The 23189-nt window shown below is 37.8% G+C and overlaps 1 protein-coding gene across 1 annotated transcript in view; it reads left to right on the top strand.

Annotated features, from left to right (window-relative positions):
* DHX40 (DEAH-box helicase 40) overlaps positions 1-19577 on the top strand; it is a 49819-nt gene extending 30242 nt beyond the window's left edge. Inside the window, exons 13-18 of the mRNA XM_008541445.2 lie at positions 12839-12953; positions 13475-13583; positions 14289-14383; positions 16571-16640; positions 16913-17141; positions 18294-19577. Coding sequence (XP_008539667.1) covers positions 12839-12953; positions 13475-13583; positions 14289-14383; positions 16571-16640; positions 16913-17141; positions 18294-18433 — 758 coding nt within the window. The 3' untranslated portion in view covers positions 18434-19577. The remainder of the gene's footprint in view (positions 1-12838; positions 12954-13474; positions 13584-14288; positions 14384-16570; positions 16641-16912; positions 17142-18293) is intronic.
* The last annotated feature ends 3612 nt before the right edge of the window (positions 19578-23189 follow it).

Consider the following 23189-nt stretch of genomic DNA (forward strand, 5'->3'; position numbering starts at 1 on the left):
TATTGTTTTTTAATTTAATTTTATTTATTTATTTTTTGGAAGAAGATTAGCCCTGAGCTAACTGCTGCCGCCAATCCTCCTCTTTTTGCTGAGGAAGACTGGCCCTGAGCTAACATCCATGCCCATCTTCCTCTACTTTGTATGTGGGATGCCTACCACAGCATGGCTTTTGCCAAGCGGTGCCATGTCCGCACCCAGGATCTGAACTGGTGAACCCCAGGCCACCAAGAAGCGGAAGGTGTGCACTTAACTGCTGCACCACCGGGCCAGCTCCAGTATATGATCTTTTTAATGTGTTGTACTTGATTTGCTAGTATTTTGTTAAGGATTTTTGCATCGATGTTCATCAGTGATATTGGCGTATAATTTTCTTTGTTGTGTGTTGTCCTTGTCTGGTTTTGGTATCAGAGTAATGTTGGCTTCTTAGAATGAATAAGGAAGCTTCCTCTCCTCTTCAATTTTTTGAAAGAGTTTGAGAAGGATAGGTATTAAGTCTTCTTTGAATGTTTGGTAGAATTCACCAGAGAAGCTGTCTGGTCTTGGACTTTTATTTTGGGGGAGGTTTTTTGTTTTGAGGAAGATTACCCCTGAGCTAACATCTGCTGCCAATCCTCCTCTTTTTATTGAGAATGATTGGCCCTGAGGTAACATCCGTGCCCATCTTCCTCTATTTTATATGTGGGACGCCTGCCACAGCATGGCTTGACCAAAGCTGTGTAAATCTGCACCCAGGATCCGAACCAGTGAACCCTGGGTCGCCGAAGTGGAGCCTGTGAACTTCACCACTATACCACTAGGCAAGCCCCTTTTGGGAGGTTTTTGATTACTGTTTTCATCTCTTTACTGATGATTGGTCTGCTCAAATTCTCTGTTTTTTCTTGGTTCAGTTTTGGAAGCTTGTATCATTCTAAGAATTTATTCATTTCTTCTAGATTATCAATTTGTTGGTGTATAGCTTTTCATAGTATTCTCTTATAATCTTTTGTATTTCTGTTCTTTCATTTCTGATTTTATTTATTTGAGCCTTCTCACTTTTTTTCTTGGTAAGTCTAGCTAGAGGTTTTCCAGTTTTATCTTTTCAAAGAACCAGCTCTTGGTTTCATTGATTTTTTTCTGTTGTTTTTTAAGTCTCTATTTCATTTATTTCTGCTCTGGTTTTTATTGTTTCCTTCCTTCTACTGATTTTGGGCTTTGTTTATTCTTCTTTTTCCAGTTCCTTTAGGTACACTGTTAGATTGTTTATTTGGGATTTTTCTTGTTTGTTGAGGTAGGACTGTATTTCTATAAACTTCCCTCTTAGAACCGCTTTTGCTGTATCCCATAGATTTTGGCATGTTGTATTTTCATTTTCATTTGTCTCCAGGTATTTTTTAATTTCTCCTTTGATTTCTTCATTGACCCAATTGTTGTTCAGTAGCATTTTGTTTAATCTCCACATATTTGCAGCTTTTCTGATTTTCTTCCTGTAGTTGATTTCTAATTTCATACCTTTGTGCTGAGTGAAGATGCTTAGTATTATTTCAATCTTCTTAAATTTGTTGAGACTTGTTTTGTGGCTTAATATGTGATCAGTCTGGGAGAATGTTCCATGTGCATTTGAAAAGAATGTGTATTCTGTGGTTTGTGGATGGAATGTTCTATATATATCTACTAAGTCCATCTGGTCTAACGTGTCATTTAAACACAATGTTTCCTTATTGATCTTTTGTTTGGATAATCTATCCATTGGTGTAAGTGGAGTGTTGAAGTCCCCTACTATTGTTGTGTTACTGTCTATTTCTCCTTTTATGTCTGTTAATAATTGCTTTATGTATTTAGGTTGTCCTATGTTGGTTGCATAGATATTTAGAAGTGTTATAGCCTCTCGTTTGATTGTTCCCTTTATCATTATGTAGTGTCCTTCTTTGTCTCTTGTTACAATTTTTGTTTTAAAGTCTATTTTTTCTGATATAAGTATTGCTACCCCAGCTTTCTTTTCTTTGCCATTTGCATGGAATATCTTTTTCCATCCCTTCACTTTCAGTTTGTGAGTGTCTTTAGGTCTGAAGTGTGTCTCTTGTATGCAGCATATATAAGGGTCTTGTTTTTTTATCCACTCGGCCACTGTATCCCTTTTGATTGGAGCATTTAGTCCGTTGACATTTAAAGTAGCTTTTGATAAATATGTACTTGTTGCTATTTTGTTACTTTTTTTCTGGGTATTTCAGTAGTTTTTCTCTGTTCCTTTCTTCTTCTCTTGCGCTCTTCCCTTGTAGTTTGATGGCTTTCTTTAGTATTATGTTTGAGTTCTTTTCTCTTAATTATTTGTGTATTTATTATAGGTTTCTGGTTTGTGATTACCATGAGGTTCATGTATAAAGGTCTACCCATATAGCACTCTGTATTGAGTTGATGCTCTCTTCAGTTTGACCTCTTTCTAAAAGCTCTACTCTTTTACTCCTCTCCTCCCATGTTGTATGTTTTTTTTTTTTCTGCTGACTCCTGGCACTTTATTAGTGGGAAGCCGTGGTCTGGGAGAGATGAGGATGCGATAGACAGGACCAGCCATGTTGTATGTTTTTGATATCATATCTAACCTCTTATTTTGTGTGTATCCATTACCCTCTTATTATTGAAATAGGTTATTTTAGTACTTTTATCTTTTGACCTTCATATTATCTTCATAGGTGGTTGATCTTCTACCTTTAATGTATTTTTGCCTTTACGGGGATTTTATTGCCTTTTTTTTGTTTTGATAATTTTCTTATTGCTATTTATGATCTTCTCTTTCTCACTTAAATAAGTCCCTTTAGCATTTCTTGTAAAACTGGTTTCTTGGTGATAAAATCCTTTAATTTTTGCTTGTCTGGGAAACTCTTTATTTCTCCTTCCATTCTGAATGATAACCTTGCTGGATAGAGTATTCTTGGCTATAGATATTTTCCTTTCAGCACTTTGAATATATCGTGCCACTCCCTTCTAGCCTGTAAGGTTTCTGCTGAGAGGTCAGCGGATAGCCTTATGGCATTTCCTTTGTATTTCACTTGTTGCCTTTCTCTTGAGGCTCTTAGGATTCTCTCTTTATCTTTAATTTTGGACATTTTAATTATAATGTGTCTTGGTGTGGGCCTCTTTGGGTTTATCTTGTTTGGGTGCTCTGTGCTTCCTGTACCTGGATGTCTGCTTCCTTCCTTAGGTTAGGAAAGTTTTCAGCTATTATTTCTTCAAATAGATTCTATGCCCCTTTGTCTCTCTCTTCTCCTTCTGGGACACCTATAATATGAATGTTAGTGTGCTTGATGTTGTCCCAGAGGTCTCTTAGACTGTTCTCTTTCTTTTTAATCCTTGCTTCTGTGATCTGTTCAGCTTGGGTGATTTCCTGAAGTCTTTGGTCCAGCTTGCTGATCCGTTCTTCTGTGTATCATCTGCGTTGCTATTGAGTCCCTCTGCGCATTTTTCATTTCTGGTATTGTGTTCTTCATTTCTGATCAGTCCTTTTTTATATTTTCCAATTCTTTGTTGATGTTCTAAGTTCATCCATTCTTCTCCCAGAATCAGTGATCATCCTTATGACTTTTTGCTTGAACTCTTTGTCAGGTAGATTGTTTATTTCTGTTTCATTTAGTTCTTTTTCTGAGGTTTTGTCCTGTTCCCTTGCATGGAACATATTCCTTTGCCTCCTCATTTTCCCTCTTTCTCTGTGCTTATCTCTCTATTAGGTGGGTCAGCTGTGTCTCCTGATCTTGGGGAAGCGGCCTTATGTAGGAGACCCCTTTTGAGGCCCAGCAGTGTGCTTCCTTCTCTTCACCAGTTCCAAATGTTCCAGGAGTGACCCCTGTGTGGGCTATGTGTGTCATTCTGTTGTAGCAGGGTTGCTATTGCTGCAGGTGCCCAGGGAGTCTGAGCTATTCCCCCAGTCAGCTGGTTGTAATGCTCAGCTGTGTGTTGCTGCTATAGACCCTTCAGTCAGTTTATTGGGTTTGGGGAGCCCCAACACAGTTGGCTGCAAGGTCTAATAGCACATTCTTGTTGCAGTTTTTCTGTTAAGTGGCTAGGCCCCCAGTGTGGCTGATTGCTAGGTTCAGGGGCTTACAATTTCTGTAGGCCTCTGGCCTGCAAGGCTGTTGTCTGCTCCCTCAGAATTGCAGCTGAGTGGGGCCAGCCCTAGGCACAGGAGTGCTCAATTGTTTCAGGCTTTGGAAGGTGGGGCTGATCCCCTATGTGGCTGTTTGAGAAGCACAGGTCTTCTGCCTCTATTAAGCCCCATGGCCCACAGTTCCACACCCACTGTCAACAAAGTCCTGGCCTGTGCACACATCCCAACCCCCTTGAGTGGACCCAGTCGCCCCACTGCAGAGGCCCCCACACACTGCACCAATGCCCCACACACTCCACAGTTTCTCATGCCCACCCTGCCCCACAGAGGTGGACTCACTTGCCTGCCTGCAGAGGATCCAGGCAGCCAGTCTGTGTAGGCTGAAAAGTACCCTGAGGGCTTGCTTTTGTGTGTGGCCAGTCCCTAGAGTGGGCTGCCTGTCCTGGCTGACCTGGATTAAATTAGTGCTCTAGTGGGTGGGGTAGACCCCGGGCTAAGAGGCCAAGGGGAAGAACTTGAATGGCGTCTGCCAGCGTGTGTGTCAGCATGCCTGTACTAGGTCGCAATAATGGCTGTCACCAGTGTCTCAGTCCCTGGAGAGGTCTCACCTCTCACCAAGATGCACCCAGAGTCTCTCAGGTGAGTCTCTTCACCAAAGGACCATGCACCTTTTCTTCTGGTGATTTTAGGTTGCTTTCTGAAATTAGTGAGTTTGTTCATGGACCCTTTAAGAGCTGGCTTTTTTCTGCTTATGTCCAATAGCATTTTAGGGGTATTTCCTGTTTAATAGCCAGCAAAGTCAAATATTATGACCCTCGTCTCAGTTGTGCTGAGTCTGAAGGATGCTTTTAGTGGTAATGTTGCCCCGCTCAGTTCCCCCACTCCTCCAGGGAAGGCTTCTTACTTTAGGATTGCTTTCGCTTAGCTGTGAAGCTCCATGGCTCGTGAAGGTGGCTTTTTTCTCTGCAGACAGGAATTTCTGCCTCTTCCACCTCAGTCAAGACTCTCCCTTTTGGGGGTTCTTTTTATCCAGTTTTCAGTTCTCTCTCAGGGGTAATTGTTCCAAAAATGGTTGTATCCTACTTGTGTTCATGGGAGGAGGTGAGTTCAGAGTTTGCCTATGCTGCCATCTTGACACCAGCCTCTACCTATGTTTTTTAAAAAAAAAAAACTGAATATGGGAGTTCTTTATTTGTTCTGGGTACAACTTACTTGTTAGATGTGGATTTCACATATTTTTTCCTCAGTCTGTGGCTTTTCTGTTTACTTTCTTATAACAATGTCTTTTGATGAGAGAGGTTTTGAATTTTGATGAAGTCTAATATATCAATTATTATTTTTGTGTGTGTGGTTATTACTTTCTGTATGTTAAGAAATCTTTTCCTGGGGCCAGCCTGGTGGCACAGCGATTAAGTGCACACGCTCTGCTTCTCGGCGGCCCAGGGTTTGCTGATTCAGATCCCGGGTGTGGACATGGCACTGCTTGGCAAAAGCCACGCTGTGGCAGGCGTCCTACGTATAAAATAGAGGAAGATGGGCATGGATGTTAGCTCAGGGCCAGTCTTCCTCAGCAAAAAGAGGAAGATTGGCAGTAGTTAGCTCAGGGCTAATCTTCCTCAAAAAAAAAAAAAAAAGAAAGAAAAGAAAAAGAAAAGAAATCTCTTCTCCCCCAAGATTGTGAAAATTTACTTCTCTCTCATATCTCTATTGATGTTTTGACCTAGAAGCTTCACACTTTCTAGCTTTTAATTTTAGGACAGTGATCCATCCAGTTTTGTATATGGTGTGAGGTAGAGGTCCAGGCTATTTTTTTTCTCTGTGAATATCCACTTGTTCCAGCACATTTGTTGAAAAGATTTACTTTTCCCCATTGAATTGCTTTGTTGCCTTTGTTGAAAATCTGTGGACTGTATATGTGTGTGTCTATTTCTGAACTCTGTTTTATTCCACTGATCTGTTTGTCTATCCTGATGTCAGTGCCACTTTATATTGATTACATAGCTTTATGGTAAATTTTGAAATCAGATAGTATAAGCCTTTCAACATTGTGTTTCTTTTTTGGTATTGTTTTGGTCATTCTGTGTTCCTTGCATTTCCATCCGAATTTTAGAATCAGCATATCAGTTTCTTCAAAAAAAACCTCCTAGAATTTTAATAGGGATTGTGTTGAACTTTTTATTGGCTTTTTGCTATCTCTTAACATATGCTTTCTCTATGGATTATAATATACATTTTTAACCAATCACAATTTACTCAAAATTAATATTTCATTGTTTCATGTAAATATAAGAAACCTTGCAACAGTTCAGTTCCATTTACTCCATCATTTGTGCTATCGTTGTCGTATATTCACTGATACGTATTATAAACCCCACAATACAGTATTATAATTTTTCCTTTAAACCTTCATATGTCTTTGAAAGAATTTAAGAGAAGAAAAGAAAAATTAAGTCTTTTCTAGAGCTGCAAGTAGAAGTCCAGGTATTGGTTTTTAAAGTTTTATTTAGAATCCTCTGTCTGTGGATGGTCTGTCAACTCTTACTATTTTAGTCTTTTAGGTTGTTCTGGTCTTTGGTTTTAATTATGTGTACTTTGTTTTTTTCTTGGGTTTTTGAGGTGGATTTTGGTATCTTGAAGGCTTTTATTTGGGACTTACACTCTAGCAAAACATTATTTGAAAGTGGAATACATTTGTAGGCACAGGAAAAAGGAAACTTCCTTTTGCTAGCCTAATACTTGGCCTTAGATTTCTATGGACATGGGTCAATCTAAATCTTTTTTTTAAAGATTGGCACCTGAGCTAACATCTGTTGCCAATCTTTTTTTTTCAATCTCATTCTTTATAATATTAAGATAATAGCCAATTGGAATATGTCTTGTATTCTGTGCTTTGATTTGATGAAAAACTTTTAATTAGGTCTTGCCTTTGTGAAGCACTTGATGTCAGTGATATTAATGGATATGAAACATGAATTACGCCCAAAGGTCAGAGACTTATCAGTGTTTCTAAATTCCACACAATGAAAATATAAACTGTAAAGCAGTGACCTTTTCTACTGTTATATCAGACCCAGGATTGGGTTTATTTTCCTTAGATAGTGATGTAGGTCTCTTTTTTAAAAAATAGAAAATGTTTCTGTTGTTATTATCACATACATTACATTTCTATGTTGTAGGCCCAACGATACAATTTTATAGATAATGTTTCATGCAGTTTCTTTTTAAATCATATAAAGGAATAGAAGAAATAATCATTATACTCTCTTTTTCATTTACCTACATATTTATTTTTACCAGTGCTCTTTTTTACTGTCATTCAAATTACTATCTGATGTCACTTCCTTTCAGCCTGAATAACTTTATTATTTCCTGTAAGGCAGGTATGCTAGCAATGAATTCTCTCAGGTTTTGTTACCTGGGAATGTCTTTATTTTGCCTTCATTTGAAAGATAGTTTTGCTGGATATAGTATTCTTAATTGACAGTTATTTTCTTTCAGCACTATGGATATATCGTCCCACAGCCTTCTGACCTTCATCATTTCTAATGAGAAATCAATTATTGATTTTGTTGGAGTTCTCGTGTGCACAATGTCATTTTTCTCTTGCTGCTTTCAGTGTCTTGGCTGCTATATGTCTGTGGATCTCTTTGCTTTTATCCTACTTAGAGTTCACTAAGCTTATTGAATGTGTAATGTTTTCCATCAAATTTTAGAACTTTTCAGCCATTATTTCTTTGAAATTTTTTCTTCCTCTTTCTCTTCTCACCTTTTGGCACTCCCATTATGCACATGTTGGTGTGTTTAATAGTGTCCCACTTTTGTCTGAGACTGCTCATTTTTCTTCATTCTTTTTTTTGTCTGTTCTTTGGATTGCATAATCTCTCTTGATCTGTATTTCGTTGACTCTTTCTTCTGCCAGCCCAAATCTGTTGAGCCTCACTTAGGCAAGATTTTATTTTGTTTCTTGTATATTTCAACTCCAGCAGTCAGCTACTGATTGGTGAGAGGTTGTGTCTAAGCCCCTTAAGCCAGTGATGTTTTCAGCCTTTACTGTTGGATCTGTGTTCTGTGGTTTGGAGACTATTTTCACAGTTCATGGAGTTTATGGGTTAGTCCTATGTTCAACCAAAGGCCAGAGGCTCAGATGTTCCCTCTCCTTTTGCTCCTCAGAAGGTACAACCTTGGGCATCTGCACAGTCTTCTAGAACATCAGGACAGCTATAGTTTTAACAGGTTTCTTTGATATTTCTGCTAAGTTTTTTGCTAGTCTGCCTCTGCTGGTATCACACAAGGTTGTTAGTCTCTACTGATTGCTAGCTGATTGCTGTCTTGTTTTTGACAGTGCCCTGGGGCATAAATTGCTCCATAGTCTGACCCAAATAAAGTTGGGCACCGTGGCAGGGTAAAGCACTACCTGTCTTTGACAGTGCTTGTCTCTACCCTCCCCTGGGAAGAACCTCTGTTATACGGAGCAGGAACAGGGTGTTGATTGGGAACTTGCTCTTCAGTGGCTACCCTACCTGGATCCTCCCTATAGAGCAGAAGCTTGGGGTGGGAGGTGGTGGGAACTGGTGCTTCAGCTACCACTACTGCCCAGTATGCATCTTTCTCAGCACAAAGTCTGGCAGGATGGGATCTGTGAGTATTCACCAGCTGCCCCTCTTCCCCCTCTGCCACCCAAAATACCTGGATAGCTCTAGGAAACTGGGAGTAGTGGGAGCCACCGCTTGGCTGCTGAACTCACTGGAACAGCTGTAAGAGAATGGGGGACTGCACTGTCACTAGCTATTACCCCATTCATTACTGTACTCATTACAGAGTAGGAGCTGGGGGTGAGGAGAAGGGTGCCACTTCCAGTCTGCCAAGCCCCCTGGAATAGTTCTTCCACACACAGAGCTTGTCTTGGGCAATTTTGATTAGTTTAGTAGATGTCTGTCTGGGAGAGAGGTTTCACCTGACTCCTCACACCCCCATTCCCAATATTTGTATATAGTTAAAAATTCAAACACTACAAAAGGAATTAAGTGAAAAGTAAGGCTTCCCCTCCTAAACATGTCCCCAGGTCTGATTCCTAGAGGCAACACTGCTACCAATTTCTTAGACATATTTAGAGAGATACTCTTACAGTATATACATATATGACATAGGCTTAATTTTTAAACCTGGATCATCAAGAACTTCAGCTGCTGCAAAATGCAGCTTTAGTTTTTGACCATGTGACTTGCTGAGATCTTGTTACACCCAAAATGTGTATTAGCTTTCCAGCTGCTTCTAAGTGTATTTATAATCTTTAGAGGTTAAGCAATCCTTTCTCACTTGGGTCTTAGTCATTGTAGATCACTTGATTTAGTTTATTATATACTTACTGGTAAAACTGGCTAGTATTCTCAGATCCAACATTGAATAAAGATTTTAAACATCACAATGGTGATACTGTCAACACGTTTAATAATCTCTCTTTTGCTGTAGCAAATAGTGTACACGATGTCTACTAGTAGAGATATTGCTTTAGAAGTCAGACAGTGGAGTGAGGCCTGTTATATATTTTTTAGATGGTAAACAGCATTGCCTTAAAATGGAATACATTTAAAATAGCATTGAGTTTGTTTTAAAGTTTTAATTTTAATTTTAATGTGATATTTTTAGAAATAAAGGGATTTTATGTGTATGTAACACTTAATAGCCTTATTCCTCTGAGGAATGTTATTATTGAAACCCTTGTTGTGGAACAGTTGTGTTTTCTGATTGATTACTGTGTAGAAAAGTATTGAATTATTTTCCCAGAGGGAGAAGGTCAGCTGATATAGACTTGTTTTGCTGCTTCAGCTTCTTATTTATAGTTTTTGCCTCAGTAGCATCCACTTATTTGCATGAAGTAAAACTGATAATAGAATTTCATCTGGGGAAAGATAATAATAAAAGAAAATGACAAGTCTACTGGAAAAGTAGTTGGATAGCCAAACTGTTGTTTAGTCAGAGAATAAACTTGCTGAGATTGTAGGAACTGTGTGTGACATGGGCTTCAATTTTCCTGTACATATCCTGAATTTACTCTAGGACTTCTGCCAGTTTTAACTTTAATTAATTTAGTTATTTTTGAGGGAAGAGTTACAAAAATATGCACAGTCTTTTCTCTTGACTTTGAGAATAATGGGGGGAAAGAGAGACAGAGACAGAGAGAAAGTAGCAATATGGAGACAGACAGAGAAGAAATGTACTCTACATTTTTTAAAGTGTGAGCAGGTTAGCCACTCTAAACAGAGACCCAACACTAACCATGTAGAGTTAATCTTCACAAAATATGAGTTGAGTTTAAAATTGTAATCCACTAAAATTTGCTCATTTATTCCAACATTTGACTAAGAGATGGTAAGCCATCTATGTAAATTACCGTAGTAGATATTATAGCCAAATCGAACATTTGCAGGCAGAGACGGGAGGAACTGAACCATAGTAGGAAGCTTCTCTGAGGCTTCATAGTCCAGGAGTCCGAGGCTGCTGGGCCTCTGCATTTCTATGACAGGGAACACCACAATTCAGGGATCCAGGAGCCCCTGGCTGATAGGTAGGCTTGTCTCCTAATGTTGGGAGCCAGGACAGGGTTGATGCTCACGTCTGGTGCAATTTGACTTTTGGCATAGTACCTTCTGGGCAGTGGTGATTAGGTGCTTGAAATTAGATATTTTGGCTTAAAAATCAGTATCCCTGAGTGGTCCAAAAGATGGGCTTTTTTTTTTTTCTTTTTTGGTCTGCTTTTTTTTTTTTTTATTAATGTTATGATAGATTACAACCTTGTGAGATTTCAGTTGTACATTTTTGTTGGTCACAACAAAATGGTTGGTCACAACAACCACTTCCCCCTTTGTGCCCTCCCCCCACCCCCCCTTTTCCCAGGTAACCACCGATTAGATCTCCTTATCAATATACTAACTTCCACCTATGAGTGGAGTCATATAGAGTTCATCTTTCTCTGACTGGCTTATTTCGCTTAACATAATACCCTCGAGGTCCATCCACGTTGTTGTGAATGGGCCAATTTTGTCTTTTTTTATGGCTGAGTAGTATTCCATTGTGTATATATACCACAAAAAGATGGGCCTTTTATCTTTACCTTGGTAGGGCCATTTGTATGATCTGTGATAAATCACATTATCTCCCTTTTTGTCCCTAGCTGCTCCTTTCGGTTGTTACCTAGGTAACGTAGGTGGAAGCTACTTAAAGCCTGGGGTGGAAGACTTTCTGTCTTCATTGGTGTGTTCTTTAATCAATTGCTTTCCTCCTAATACCAGGAACTGCTGCTTTGCAGACTCAAATTGTAGTCTATATAAGTGCTGCTCCCTGGAATCAGGCAACATGGTGTCTCTGCTAAATCTAGCTGTGATGGGTATACTAAAGGAATAGGAATTGTGGTATGATGTGGTACAATAAATAAAGGAAGGAGCCCTAGGAAATTTTGAAAAAATGAGACTCTGAAAGAAGATTAGAGCTCTGGGTAAAGAGCTATATGAGGGACTTGGGCAATCAGAGAGCATACCAGTCCTGAGAGGGATCAAGTACAAACTTAGCAAATCTCAAAAACATAATGTTGAGCAAAAGAAAGTAGACACATAAAGAGCAAGAGAAACTAAATGCATAAACCTAAACAAAGTTTAGAAACAGGCAAAACCCTTCTGTGGGGTTAGAATGTCAGGATATGCCTACCCTTGTGGAGGGGAACGGGTAAGTTATTGGAAGGAGAGCAAAATGAGGGCCACTGGGATGATGATAATATTCTATTTGTTGATCTGGGTGTTGGGTACATTGGTATGTTATGTTTGTGAACATTCATTAAGCTGTAACTTATTACCTATGTAGTTTTCTTTCTTTTTTTGCTGAGGAAGATTCACCCTGAGCTAACATCTGTTGCCAGTCTTTCTCTTTTTGTATGTGAGCCACCATCACAGCATGGCCACTGACAGATGATTGTGTAGGTCTGTGCCCAGGAACCGAACCCAGGCCACCAAAGCAGACTGTGCTGAACTTAACCACTAGGCCACCAGGGCTGGCCTCTATGTATTTTTCTGTATGCATGTCAATACATACAAAGTTAAAAAAGAAAAGAAAAAGTTTCTAGTAGTTTAGTTCTGCATGTATGGTGGTCCTAACTGCCCATAATTAGGAATTGGATAAAGAGGGACTGGTTAAATTGTGTTATGTTCTTTATACCCCTAGGGAATACAGTATAGGTATTTTTGAGAATGAATAACTCTGTATTTACTGATATGGAGGTCTTATTAAATAAAAGAAGTTTTAGAATATATATCCCATTTATGTAAAAGTAAACCACTATATACATATGCTTGTATATACATAGAGAATATCTTGAAGGACACACACTAAATAATTAAAGGTGGTTAGCCTTGAGGATTGGTTTATGGGTAATGTGACAAAGTGGGGAACATTGAACTTGTGCATAATTTTTTTTACTGAGAGCATGGGTTACTCTTATGATAAAAATGAATTTAAAAAGTAAATACCACATCCTATTTTAAAAGCAAATGGATTGGGAGAAGTAATGTTGCTATTCTGATAAAATCTCTGAAGTGTGGTTAAAAGAAGAAAAGGGGTCGCAGGAGTAATTAGAGCCCCCCTAGAAGAGTTAATATAGTTCCATCCTTACTCCACCCCAGAGGGTGAGGCAGCTTTTAATGAGCTTGAGTAAACAAAGTAAACGTAGGCATTTGGTATAGTAGAACAAAATTGCCTCTCCAATTGTCATTTTAGTTGATCCAGAGTACCAGAAGGAGGCAGAACAGAGACATCGAGAATTGGCAGCTAAAGCTGGAGGATTTAATGACTTTGCAACCTTAGCTGTCATTTTTGAACAGTGCAAATCAAGGTATGTCAGATAGTTCTATGTACTGGAAAGTGTCAGTTTGAAATATAGCTCCAATATGTACTTACTATGTGACTTTAGACAGTATGGTTCAATGGGGATGATATTGACCTCAAAGTATTTTTGTGAACATTAGTGAGATTTATCTAGATCAGGTGACTATTCTTAGTAGGCATTTATTATATAATATTAGTTCTTTCTTCTCTCCCTAAACCTATCCTGAAAATGACCTTACAGAATTTTGGTTCTATATAAGTAGCTTAGATGAGAAACTTATTGGATATTTGTTAAAGGATATATGTATAAAAAGAAATCCATTTACAAATTATTTTTTAATTCACTCAGAAGCACCTACATTAATTTTTTTTCAAATTCCTTGAAGTGCTTTTTCAGTGATTGCACAGGTCTCATAAAAGAGCTGACAATTGCTTATGGGTTTCTAGTTTGGTAATAGAAATGACAATGTTAGACCATCTTTCACTTCTAGAAGATATTTTTAAGATACCAGTATTTTTGTTTTGCAGTGGAGCTCCAGCTTCGTGGTGCCAAAAACATTGGATTCATTGGAGGTGCTTATTTTCTGCATTTCGTGTTGAAGCTCAACTTCGAGAACTGATCAGGAAGCTAAAACAGGTGATTGCTGTAATGTTTTTTTCTTGAGTAGCATTTTGACAAAACCCTTTGAGTAATCTACCCAAAACCATGTGAGTTATGAGGTGTTCTAGTCTGGCTTATAGGAACAGGCACCATTCCTAACCCTGTGTGAGTACCAAGCATTGTTATCTCTCATCCTTTTGGGAGGTTCTTTTCCTGGCCTTGGGTAATTTCCTCACATTCATATGCTAATCAGCATGCAGCTGAACACTAAAGGAGGCCCTTCTGCAGATTTCCGGAGTTCTCTCCCTATGCACTTCTCTTCTCTCCTGAACTCTGGCCTGTGAACTCTATCTTGGTCTTCCTGGACTCTCAGCTGTGTCTCTTTTGACTCAGGGAGTTCTCTGGGTTCCACTTGGGTTTTTCCTTCCCTGTGCCTTGGTCCAGAATCTCTCAAAGTTGATTGTAAGCTGGGGCAGTTTTTGCGCTTGCTTCATTTATTTCCCTTACTTCATTTATTTCTTAGACATAACTATCTCTTATTGCTTAATATACGGTGTTTTGGAAATCATTATTTCATATGTTTTGTCTGGTTTTTGTTCTTTTCAAGCACAAGGGTAAATGTGGTCCCTCTTAATCCATATGAGCTAGAAACAGGTCTTTAGAAATGTGAATTTTTCACAATAAAAGATTATTTGAAATTGTTCTGTGAGATTTACCACTGTATATATGTTCTTTCTATAGCAAAGCGATTTCCCAAGAGAGACCTTTGAAGGCCCTAAACATGAAGTACTACGAAGATGTCTTTGTGCAGGCTATTTCAAAAATGTGGCTCGAAGGTAGGCAATATGAGCTTGAGAGATGGATAAAGAAATACCACTGTATTTGACTATAGTATTGAACTATTTAATATTAAAGATTGATGGTTTGATTTAAGCTCTGATTATGATGATGTCAATTACAATGACCCTTTTCTTAATTGTCACTTGTACAGGGGGAACTACAGTGGCTCAGAGTAGGATATTGGAGCTCAAGTGGAATAGGAGAGGAGTCTTGTAGGACAGCTATCTAGCATGGGGTATCAGTGCCTAAGCTGAGGACAAGGGTTTTCTTGCAGAGAGGTAGCTCTATACGGAGTGTGAAAGCCAAACAGATTGAAGATGGCATCCCTGAAGAAGGGTGATTTGGTGTGGCACGTCAGACCTTGAGCAGGATGGGGAAGGCACTCACATGGGAGTTGTTTGCTGTTGAGTGTCAGAGTCTGAGTGTTGCCAGGGATGGCATCTTTGTAGGAAAAGGGTGGGTAACAGTGGTGGTAGAGGAGATTCATTATATACAGAAGAATTGACCACATAAATGTACCTAAGGATAATGATGAAGGGAGTTAGAAATACTGAAAGGGAGAAAATGAGAATGAGCTCAATGGTGTTAGATTGGAATTTCAGGGTATCATTGTGAACTTACAGTTTTAAATATAATTAGATGGATGAATAGATAGGTAGATATGGGAATAAAAATAGATGTTACTGTGTATATATATTTATTTGTGTGTGTGTAAATACTTATATACATATATAACCTAGCTCTGAGATGGACTCAGAGCAATGACACCATAATATCAGTGAATATACTTAGCGCCCACATCTTGACTTCGAACAGCCCCCGACCACATAAAGGACTAAGGGCTCTTTGGAGAAAAAGGGCTGGAAAAGTACAAGATGAGCCTGGAAGATCTTATTTTGCCAGCAAGCAAAGAAGTGATCAACGAAGGTTGAGGCCATGTCAGAAGTACACAGAAGCTACCTTGAATAGGCCCCAACTGATAAAATATGAGACATTTTGAGCATCAGAATAAATAATGGTAGTAATGGACTATATAACCCACTGAATAAAATGTGAAATCATGGGTCTATAATCATATAAATTAATAAATGAGTAAATTAAAAGTGTAATGACAAATGGAATTATTTACATAATTGAGCACCTCTCCACACAATTTTTGTTAATTACGAAGGGAAAAAGTAACTTTTCAGTGGAGAAGCCTGCCAGTTGCTACTTAAATCAAGCAATCAGAGTGAACATCATCAGTAATAAAACACGTCAAAATCATGTTCTTCCTGATAAGATATAATGAGAACAGAACACCATTTCTATGATATTTCTGGCAAAGATGTATAAGGTGAATCTAGGCATCCTGAAACAAACTCAAATTGAGGACGGTACTAGGAAATAACTAGCCTATAATCTTTAAAGGTGTCGTGATTATGAAGGTCAAAAACTGGGGAAGCAAACTCAAATTGAGGAACGTACTGTGAAATAACTAGCCTGTAATCTTTAAAGTTGTCATGATCATGAAGAGTCAAAGAAAGACTAGAGGAGTATTCCAGTATGAAGGAGACTAAGGCGGACGTGAAAAGTAAAGGCAATACATGATTCTGAACTAGATCCTTTTGATATAAAGGATATTATTAGGACATTTGGTAAAGCTTTAGTGGGGTCTGAGAATTAGATGTTAGTAATATGTCAGTATTAATTCCCTGGTTTTGATAGTCGTATTATGGTTATGTAGGAGAATGTCCTTGATTATAGGAAATGCATACCTAGGTATTTGGGGATGATGGCAACTCTCAAATGGTTCAAGTAAAAAAGGTTTTTTACTGTACAAATATATATTGTACTGTACAGATATGTAAACATAATTATAATGCAGTCTGATCTGGGTTATAATAGGAATATATATAAAGTACTATAGGAAGTCAGTTGTGGTAATGATTGAACTAGGGCTATTATTTTGACAGGTTTTTGGTATAGCATTTATGTAGGGAAGTCTAGAAAAGAGGATAAGAATTTGAAGTTAATATGAGTTAGAAAAATGATAGATGAAATGTTCTAATTGTCAGATGAATAAATTTAAACCTCTGCTTATACTACTCTTTGTGGTAGAACATATAATAATTGCTCATTGTTAGACTACTTATTTCATTGTTTTACTTCTTGTCTTTATCCTTTGGTTTTTTGGATTTTAGATCTGTTGGGAGAACATTTTGCACAATGGATGGGCGTGGAAGCCCAGTTCACATTCATCCTTCCTCAGCAGTAAGTACCTTATTTTTAATAAAGCGAAGAAATTTGTAAAGGTATGGGAATAAGTAATATACAGATGTCTTCTGCTTTTTACTTTGAGGGTAAGTTTAGCATATATCTACATTACATAAAGCTGTAAAGGTATTGGTTACTCCGTGACTCCTGTTTGATTGAAGAATATAGGAATTAATGCAGAAGAGTTTGGGCTATTAGTATTTGGTTGGTCTCATGTGGAATAAGGCAGGTTAATGAGTTATCATCCTTAAATGAATTCTTTTATATAGCTTCATGAACAGGAAACCAAACTTGAATGGATCATTTTTCATGAGGTATTAGTTACCACCAAAGTCTACGCAAGAATTGTGTGTCCAATCCGTTATGAATGGGTGAGAGACTTGTTACCCAAGTTGCATGAATTTAATGCACATGATTTGAGTAGTGTGGCCCGACGCGAAGTGAGAGAAGACGCAAGAAGGAGATGGACAAATAAGGAAAATGTAAAGCATCTAAAGGGTGAGTGAATTACTTCTTGTAGTGATGTAAGTCCAGGGATCATAAGTGTCCAAATTCTCATATAATTACAGAAATATTGTTATGAGGCTTAGAGTCGGGCTCTGTCTCCTTAGAAAGCAACGAGTTGTCATGAGTCTCAGACTTAGTTATTTTGCTTTCCTTCTTGCCTTCCAATGAATCATGTTTTCCTTAACCCCTCTGTCCAACATTATTAATAACAACATCTAGTGAGCTTCTCCTATGTGCTAACAACTTGCATTACCCCATGGAATTTTCACAATAACCCTATGAAATAAGCACATACCCCTCTTTATAGATGAGGAAATAATTAGCAGTTTACAGTAATTTGCTGAAAATCCCATAGCTAATAATTGGTGAAACTGGACTTTGAATCCAAGGAAGCTGACTCAGTGGCCTTTCTCTTAACCATTATGCCATACTGCTTCCCAGTGGTGGCTTATTTTTATTTTGTTTATAAAGTTTTGTGAATTACTACCTCAGGACATCTTCTTTTTTTAAAGAGAATTTTCCCAGGAAATGTTAGATCTCCCTAGTTAGGAGCAGAAACAGCTTTTCACTAAAGCTTTTTGAAGCTGATTGATGGAGCAAGTTATATTTTCCTTATTTAACATGACTAAGAAATAGAATGGTGAGGAATTTTGCCCAAGATGATAGAAGAGCCTTTAGAAATGTTAGTCACTATGTATTTTGTTTCAGTTTATAACTGTACTTTATGCTTGAATTAGGGCCAATTTTTCTGACTCCTTAGGCCACCATGCTCCTTTTTTTGTTTTTGGAGGAAGACTGGCCCTGAGCTAACATCCATGCCCATCTTCCTCTACTTTATATGTTGGCCGCCTACCACAGCATGGCTTTTGCCAAGAGGTGCCATGTCCGCACCTGGGATTCGAACCAGCGAACCCCGGCCGCCAAGAAGTGGAACGTGCAAACTTAAGCTCTGCGCCACCAGGCCGTCCCCCATGCTCTTATTTTTTTAACCATAGACTACATCATTTCTTTTGAAAGGGCAAAATTTAATTTCCCTTTTTTCCCCTTAACATTGAAAAATCAGGCCATATCTTTCTCTTAACAATTTTAGTAGTGAATCTCAAAACTCAAAAGTTTTACTGGATTAATTTGTGATGTTTTCAGATGGAATATCAAAAGAAGTCCTAAAGAAAATGCAAAGAAGAAATGATGATAAATCCATATCAGATGCACGTGCTCGTTTCCTTGAGAGAAAGCAGCAGAGGTCCCAGGATCACAGTGACACACTGAAGGAAACAGGCTAAGCAGTGAACCCTCCAATTCAGGAAGTAGGAAAAGCAGCCAGGAAATGTGCTTCTACTTTGCCATTTATGTCTGACAGCACTACCAGGAGGAAGTGGTCAGCAGCTCTTATTAGCATAACAGCTAAAAGCAAATCAAAGCTCATCCGTACCAAGAAGTGGAATTTTCAAAGAAAAGATTGGATTGCCATAGTCACAGGCAATGACGTATGAAACCAATGAAAGACAATACATGTGATATTTTCCTCACTTCTATTTTGCTGGCCTTAACTGGTATCAGATGCTGTCATCGAGATATTTTCAAAGAACGTCAAATTGTATTTAATCAGCGTGTATTCCATTTGCATTGAAGCATTAAAAATTATTTTCCTTAAATCTCTTTAAGGCCTTCCTGTTGCTATTAGAATAGTAATATATCAGGTTATCAGGTATGTGACCATTTCCTTCAGAAGGCTGAACATAAGAGGTTTTTACTCAGCAATACTTAGATGTCTAACCATTTAATTGCTACAGAGCTTTATAGATATTTAGAGAAAAGACTTAATCAGTTAGTAAATAAGAAAATTGCCTATGGCAAGATTCTTTGTTGAATTAATATTAATCCTTAAATTGATTTTTCTGGGATTATACAAATTCCTTTTTATATAAAAGTATATTGTTTAAAACAGTAGCTATAGCCATTAACCAAAGGACAGATGATATATATATGTTCTTTTTTAGCTGTCCCTACATACTTGTATCAGCACCATGTATGTAGGTGTGACAGTGTTTCAGACAGCCCCTCCACCTGGCCTACTCTTGCCTCCAGCTGCTTGGGTAGGACCATTTAAACATCCATTATGCCGATCTTGAGATGGGATTTTCAAAGCAGCCAACACTACATCACCAGTGTTTCAAATTGGAACCTTGAGGCTAGTTAGTATCACACTCAGGCCACACTCAGCACTTGCTCACTCTATTGTTTACTGCCTTGTATTCTAGTTATTTGTGTATTTGTCTGTCTCCCCCACTAGATTATACGCTCCTTTGGGCAGGGACTGTGTCTTTTTCATCTTTGTATCTTTCATGGCACCTAGCACAGTGCTTTGCACATAGTAGTCACTCAATGTTTGTTAAATAAAGCTATTAGTGTCATTAAAATTCAAAAGGCAGTATATTGTGTGTTTTTAGATATTTTTTGTAAAAATTAAGAATCTAAATATTTCATAGGCTACTGACTCTTTTGCAGTTATTTCCTTTGGCATCTAAACAGTTTCTGTTCAATATTAGAAACTTGAAGCCTATATTGAAAAATCACATGAGGACCCCTGTGTTTGTTCTTAAAGTAAGGTGAGTGGTGATGGTTTCTCTGAACATTTCTAACATTGTTAATTTGTTCATTTTAATCTTCAGTACTCTAGACACTGTTTAAGACATTAGTCCTATTAGTTTCTCTCCCCAGGTATATGTGTCAGTGCATTTCCTTAGATGTGGTGGGGGTGTATGTGGATTCTTGGAATTAAAGCTCTTTTATTTCAGTAAATATTTATTAAGCACACATTCTAAACCTTTAGTCCATACTGAAATTTTATGAGTTGTCTCAATAATATTCTTTATAACATTTTTCCAAGTTCAGGATCCATTCAAGAATCATGTATTATATTTAATCTCTTTTAATCTGAAAAAGGTCCTCAGTCTTTCTTTGTCTTTCACATTTAACATTTTTGAAGGGGCCGGCCCGGTGGCACAGCGGTTAAGTTCGCACATTGCGCTTCTCAGTGGGCCGGGGTTCGCCTGTTCGGATCCCGGGTGCGGACATGGCACCGCTTGGCACGCTATGCTGTGGTAGGCGTCCCACGCATAAAGTAGAGAAAGATGGGCACAGATATTAGCTCAGGGCCAGGCTTCCTCAGCAAAAAGGGGAAGATTGGCAGTAGTTAGCTCAGGGCTAATCTTCCTTAAAAACAAAAAAAATCATTTTTGAATAACATTTTTAAATAATACTGGCTAGTTATTTTATAGAATGTCCTCAATTTGGGTTTCTCTGATGTTTCCTCATGGTTATGCACTTTTGACTGGAATACTGCATAAGTGATAGTGTCTTTTCTAAGGCATCAAATCTGGAGGTATATGGTAATTGCCCCTTATTGGTGGTACTAATTTTGATTACTTGGTTAGGGTATTTTTTGATTTCTTCAATCTAGTTACTTGTATAATTAATAAGTAATTTTGGGGGGGATACTTTGAGATTATGTGAACTATAGCATGTTCCTCATAAATTATCACCCTATAGATTTATCATCAACTGATAATTCTTGCCTGAATCAGTTTTATTGTTAGGGTTGCAAAATGATTTTTTTCTAATTCTTTCCTATATTTATTTGTTGGCATTATATTTGTAGAGAAGAGCTTTCTTTGAAGAAGAATTTCCAATAAACAGATGGCTGCTAGGAGTAGCATACATCAAGACAGAGTTAGAAACTCCAGGGGGTATTTGAGAGGGATGGCAAACAGTCCAGTTTATTTTTAGTGCATAGAGTATACACAGAAGAGTAATAGCCTGAAAATGTTGGTTGAAGACACATTATGGAAGGCTTTGAAAGCCAAACTATGGAATTTGGACTTATTTTGTACAGTATATGTATTTAAAGGTAATTATGATAATGGTGTCGATGAGAAGAATTGATTTCCATTGAGAGGGCTGTTTGAGAAGTATGAGAGGAATATTGGAGTTAAGGTGGAAGGAGTCTAAGACTTCTTCTAAGAGGAAAGGTGGTGGTTATGGAGAAGTCTGTTCTTAAAAAAATGAGGATTCACCTTCAAATTACTAAATGAAACAAAACAAAAAGAAACAAATGAAGGCAAATGTTATCATAGAAAAATGGGCAAAGGACATGGTGAATCATTTCATAAAAGAGAAAACATGAATGGTCCATAAATAAGATACTGAATCTTACTAGTAATTAGGGAATGCAGTTAAAAATAACAGTGAGATGCCATTCTTTTCCATCAGATTGGCTTGCCTTGAATATGCCTTGAAATATGCCTTGAAAGTGTTGGCATAAAATAAAATTACTCTTCTTTTAGAGAACGTTTTGGCAATATCTAGTGAAGTTGAAGATGCGTACAACCTGTGACTCAGCAAGCCCACCTTTAGATTAATATCCTAGGATCTCTTTGAGATTATATAAAATATTCTGTTCCTCATAAAATTTTACTCCCACAGATTTAGCATGTCGATGATTTATGTTAAGTACAGCATTCATAAAAGAGTTATATACTCCATTGTTTCTAATAGTAAAAATAATGAAAACAATATATATAGCTATCAATAGGGAAATGGCCAAAAAAATTGTAGTATGTTCTTATGGTTGAATTTTTTACAACAGTGAAAGTGACTTTTGAGACTCCTGTGATACCTACTGATGAACCAGTTTACATTCCGAACAGCAATGTAGTAAAATGCCTTGTAGGCCCTCAAAAATATTCTTCTAATTATAGACCAAAAAAGGTGTCTTATTATATTAGTTTACATATTTAGATATTCATCTTTTTTTCCCTTATGTTCAAATTATCTACAGGAAATAAAATTAACTGATTTGAGTTTGATAAGGCCAGACAGTAAATATTTTAGGCTTTCAGGCCATACCGTCTCTGTTGCCATTACTCTGCTGTTGTAGTATAAAAGCAGCCACAGGGGCCAGCCTGGTGGCCTAGTGGTTAAGTTTGCACCCTGCTTTGGCAGCCTGGGATTCGCTGGTTTGGACCCTGGGTGTGGACCTACACCACTCATCAAGCCATGCTGTGGTGACATCCCATATAGAAGAACTAGAAGGACTTACAACTAGGATATACTGTGCACTGGGGCTTTGGGAAAGGAAAAAAAAAAAAAAAGAGGAAGATTTGCAACAGATGTTAGCTCAGGGCCAAGCTTCCTCACCAAAAAAAAAAAGCATACCTTTAAAACAAACAAAAAAGGAGCCATAGACAGTATGTAAATAAATGGATATGGCTATGTTCCAATAAAACTTTATTTATGGACAATGAAATTTGAATTTCATATAATTTTCATCTCAAGAAATGTCCTTTTGATTTCATTTTACCTACCACTTGTACTTTAATCCAGGAAAGCTACTTTTCTTATACCCATTCTAATTCACATTATTTCATTTGAAAGAAAAGATCTTAAATTTCATGAAATATCTGAGATTTTTCTGGTTTTTCCTTTTACTTATAGCAGAGCTGATGGGACTGAGCATAATGTCAGGAATCAATAAATTTAAATTGTAATCTTTATTCTCCCAAAGATTTTCAGAGTAACCTGTATCGCTTGTTTAGCAGTTCCTTTAACCTTAAAGTATGAATAATACAAAACTTTTGTGAAACTATTAAAGATTTTTCAAAGAAAAGAATCACATTACAGATCTTCCTCAACTTATGATGGGGTTACTTCCCAATAAACCCATTATAAATTGAAAATATTGTAAGTCGAAAATGCATTTAATACATCTAACCTACTGAACATCATAGCTTAATTGAGCCTGCCTTAAATATGTTCAGAACACTTACATTAGCCTACATTTGGGCAAAATCATCTAATGCAAAGCCTATTTTATAATAAAGTGTTGAATAGCTCATGTAATTTACTGACTACTGTACCGAAAGTGAGAAACAGAATGGTCGTGTGGATACAGAATGGTTGTAAGTGTTATCAGTTATTTACCCTCGTGATTGTGTGGCTGACTGGGAGCTGTGGCTCACTGCCGCTGCCCAGCATCAC

The sequence above is a fragment of the Equus przewalskii genome, chromosome 10 (genome assembly GCF_037783145.1).
Source record: "Equus przewalskii isolate Varuska chromosome 10, EquPr2, whole genome shotgun sequence".
NCBI lineage: Eukaryota > Metazoa > Chordata > Mammalia > Perissodactyla > Equidae > Equus > Equus przewalskii.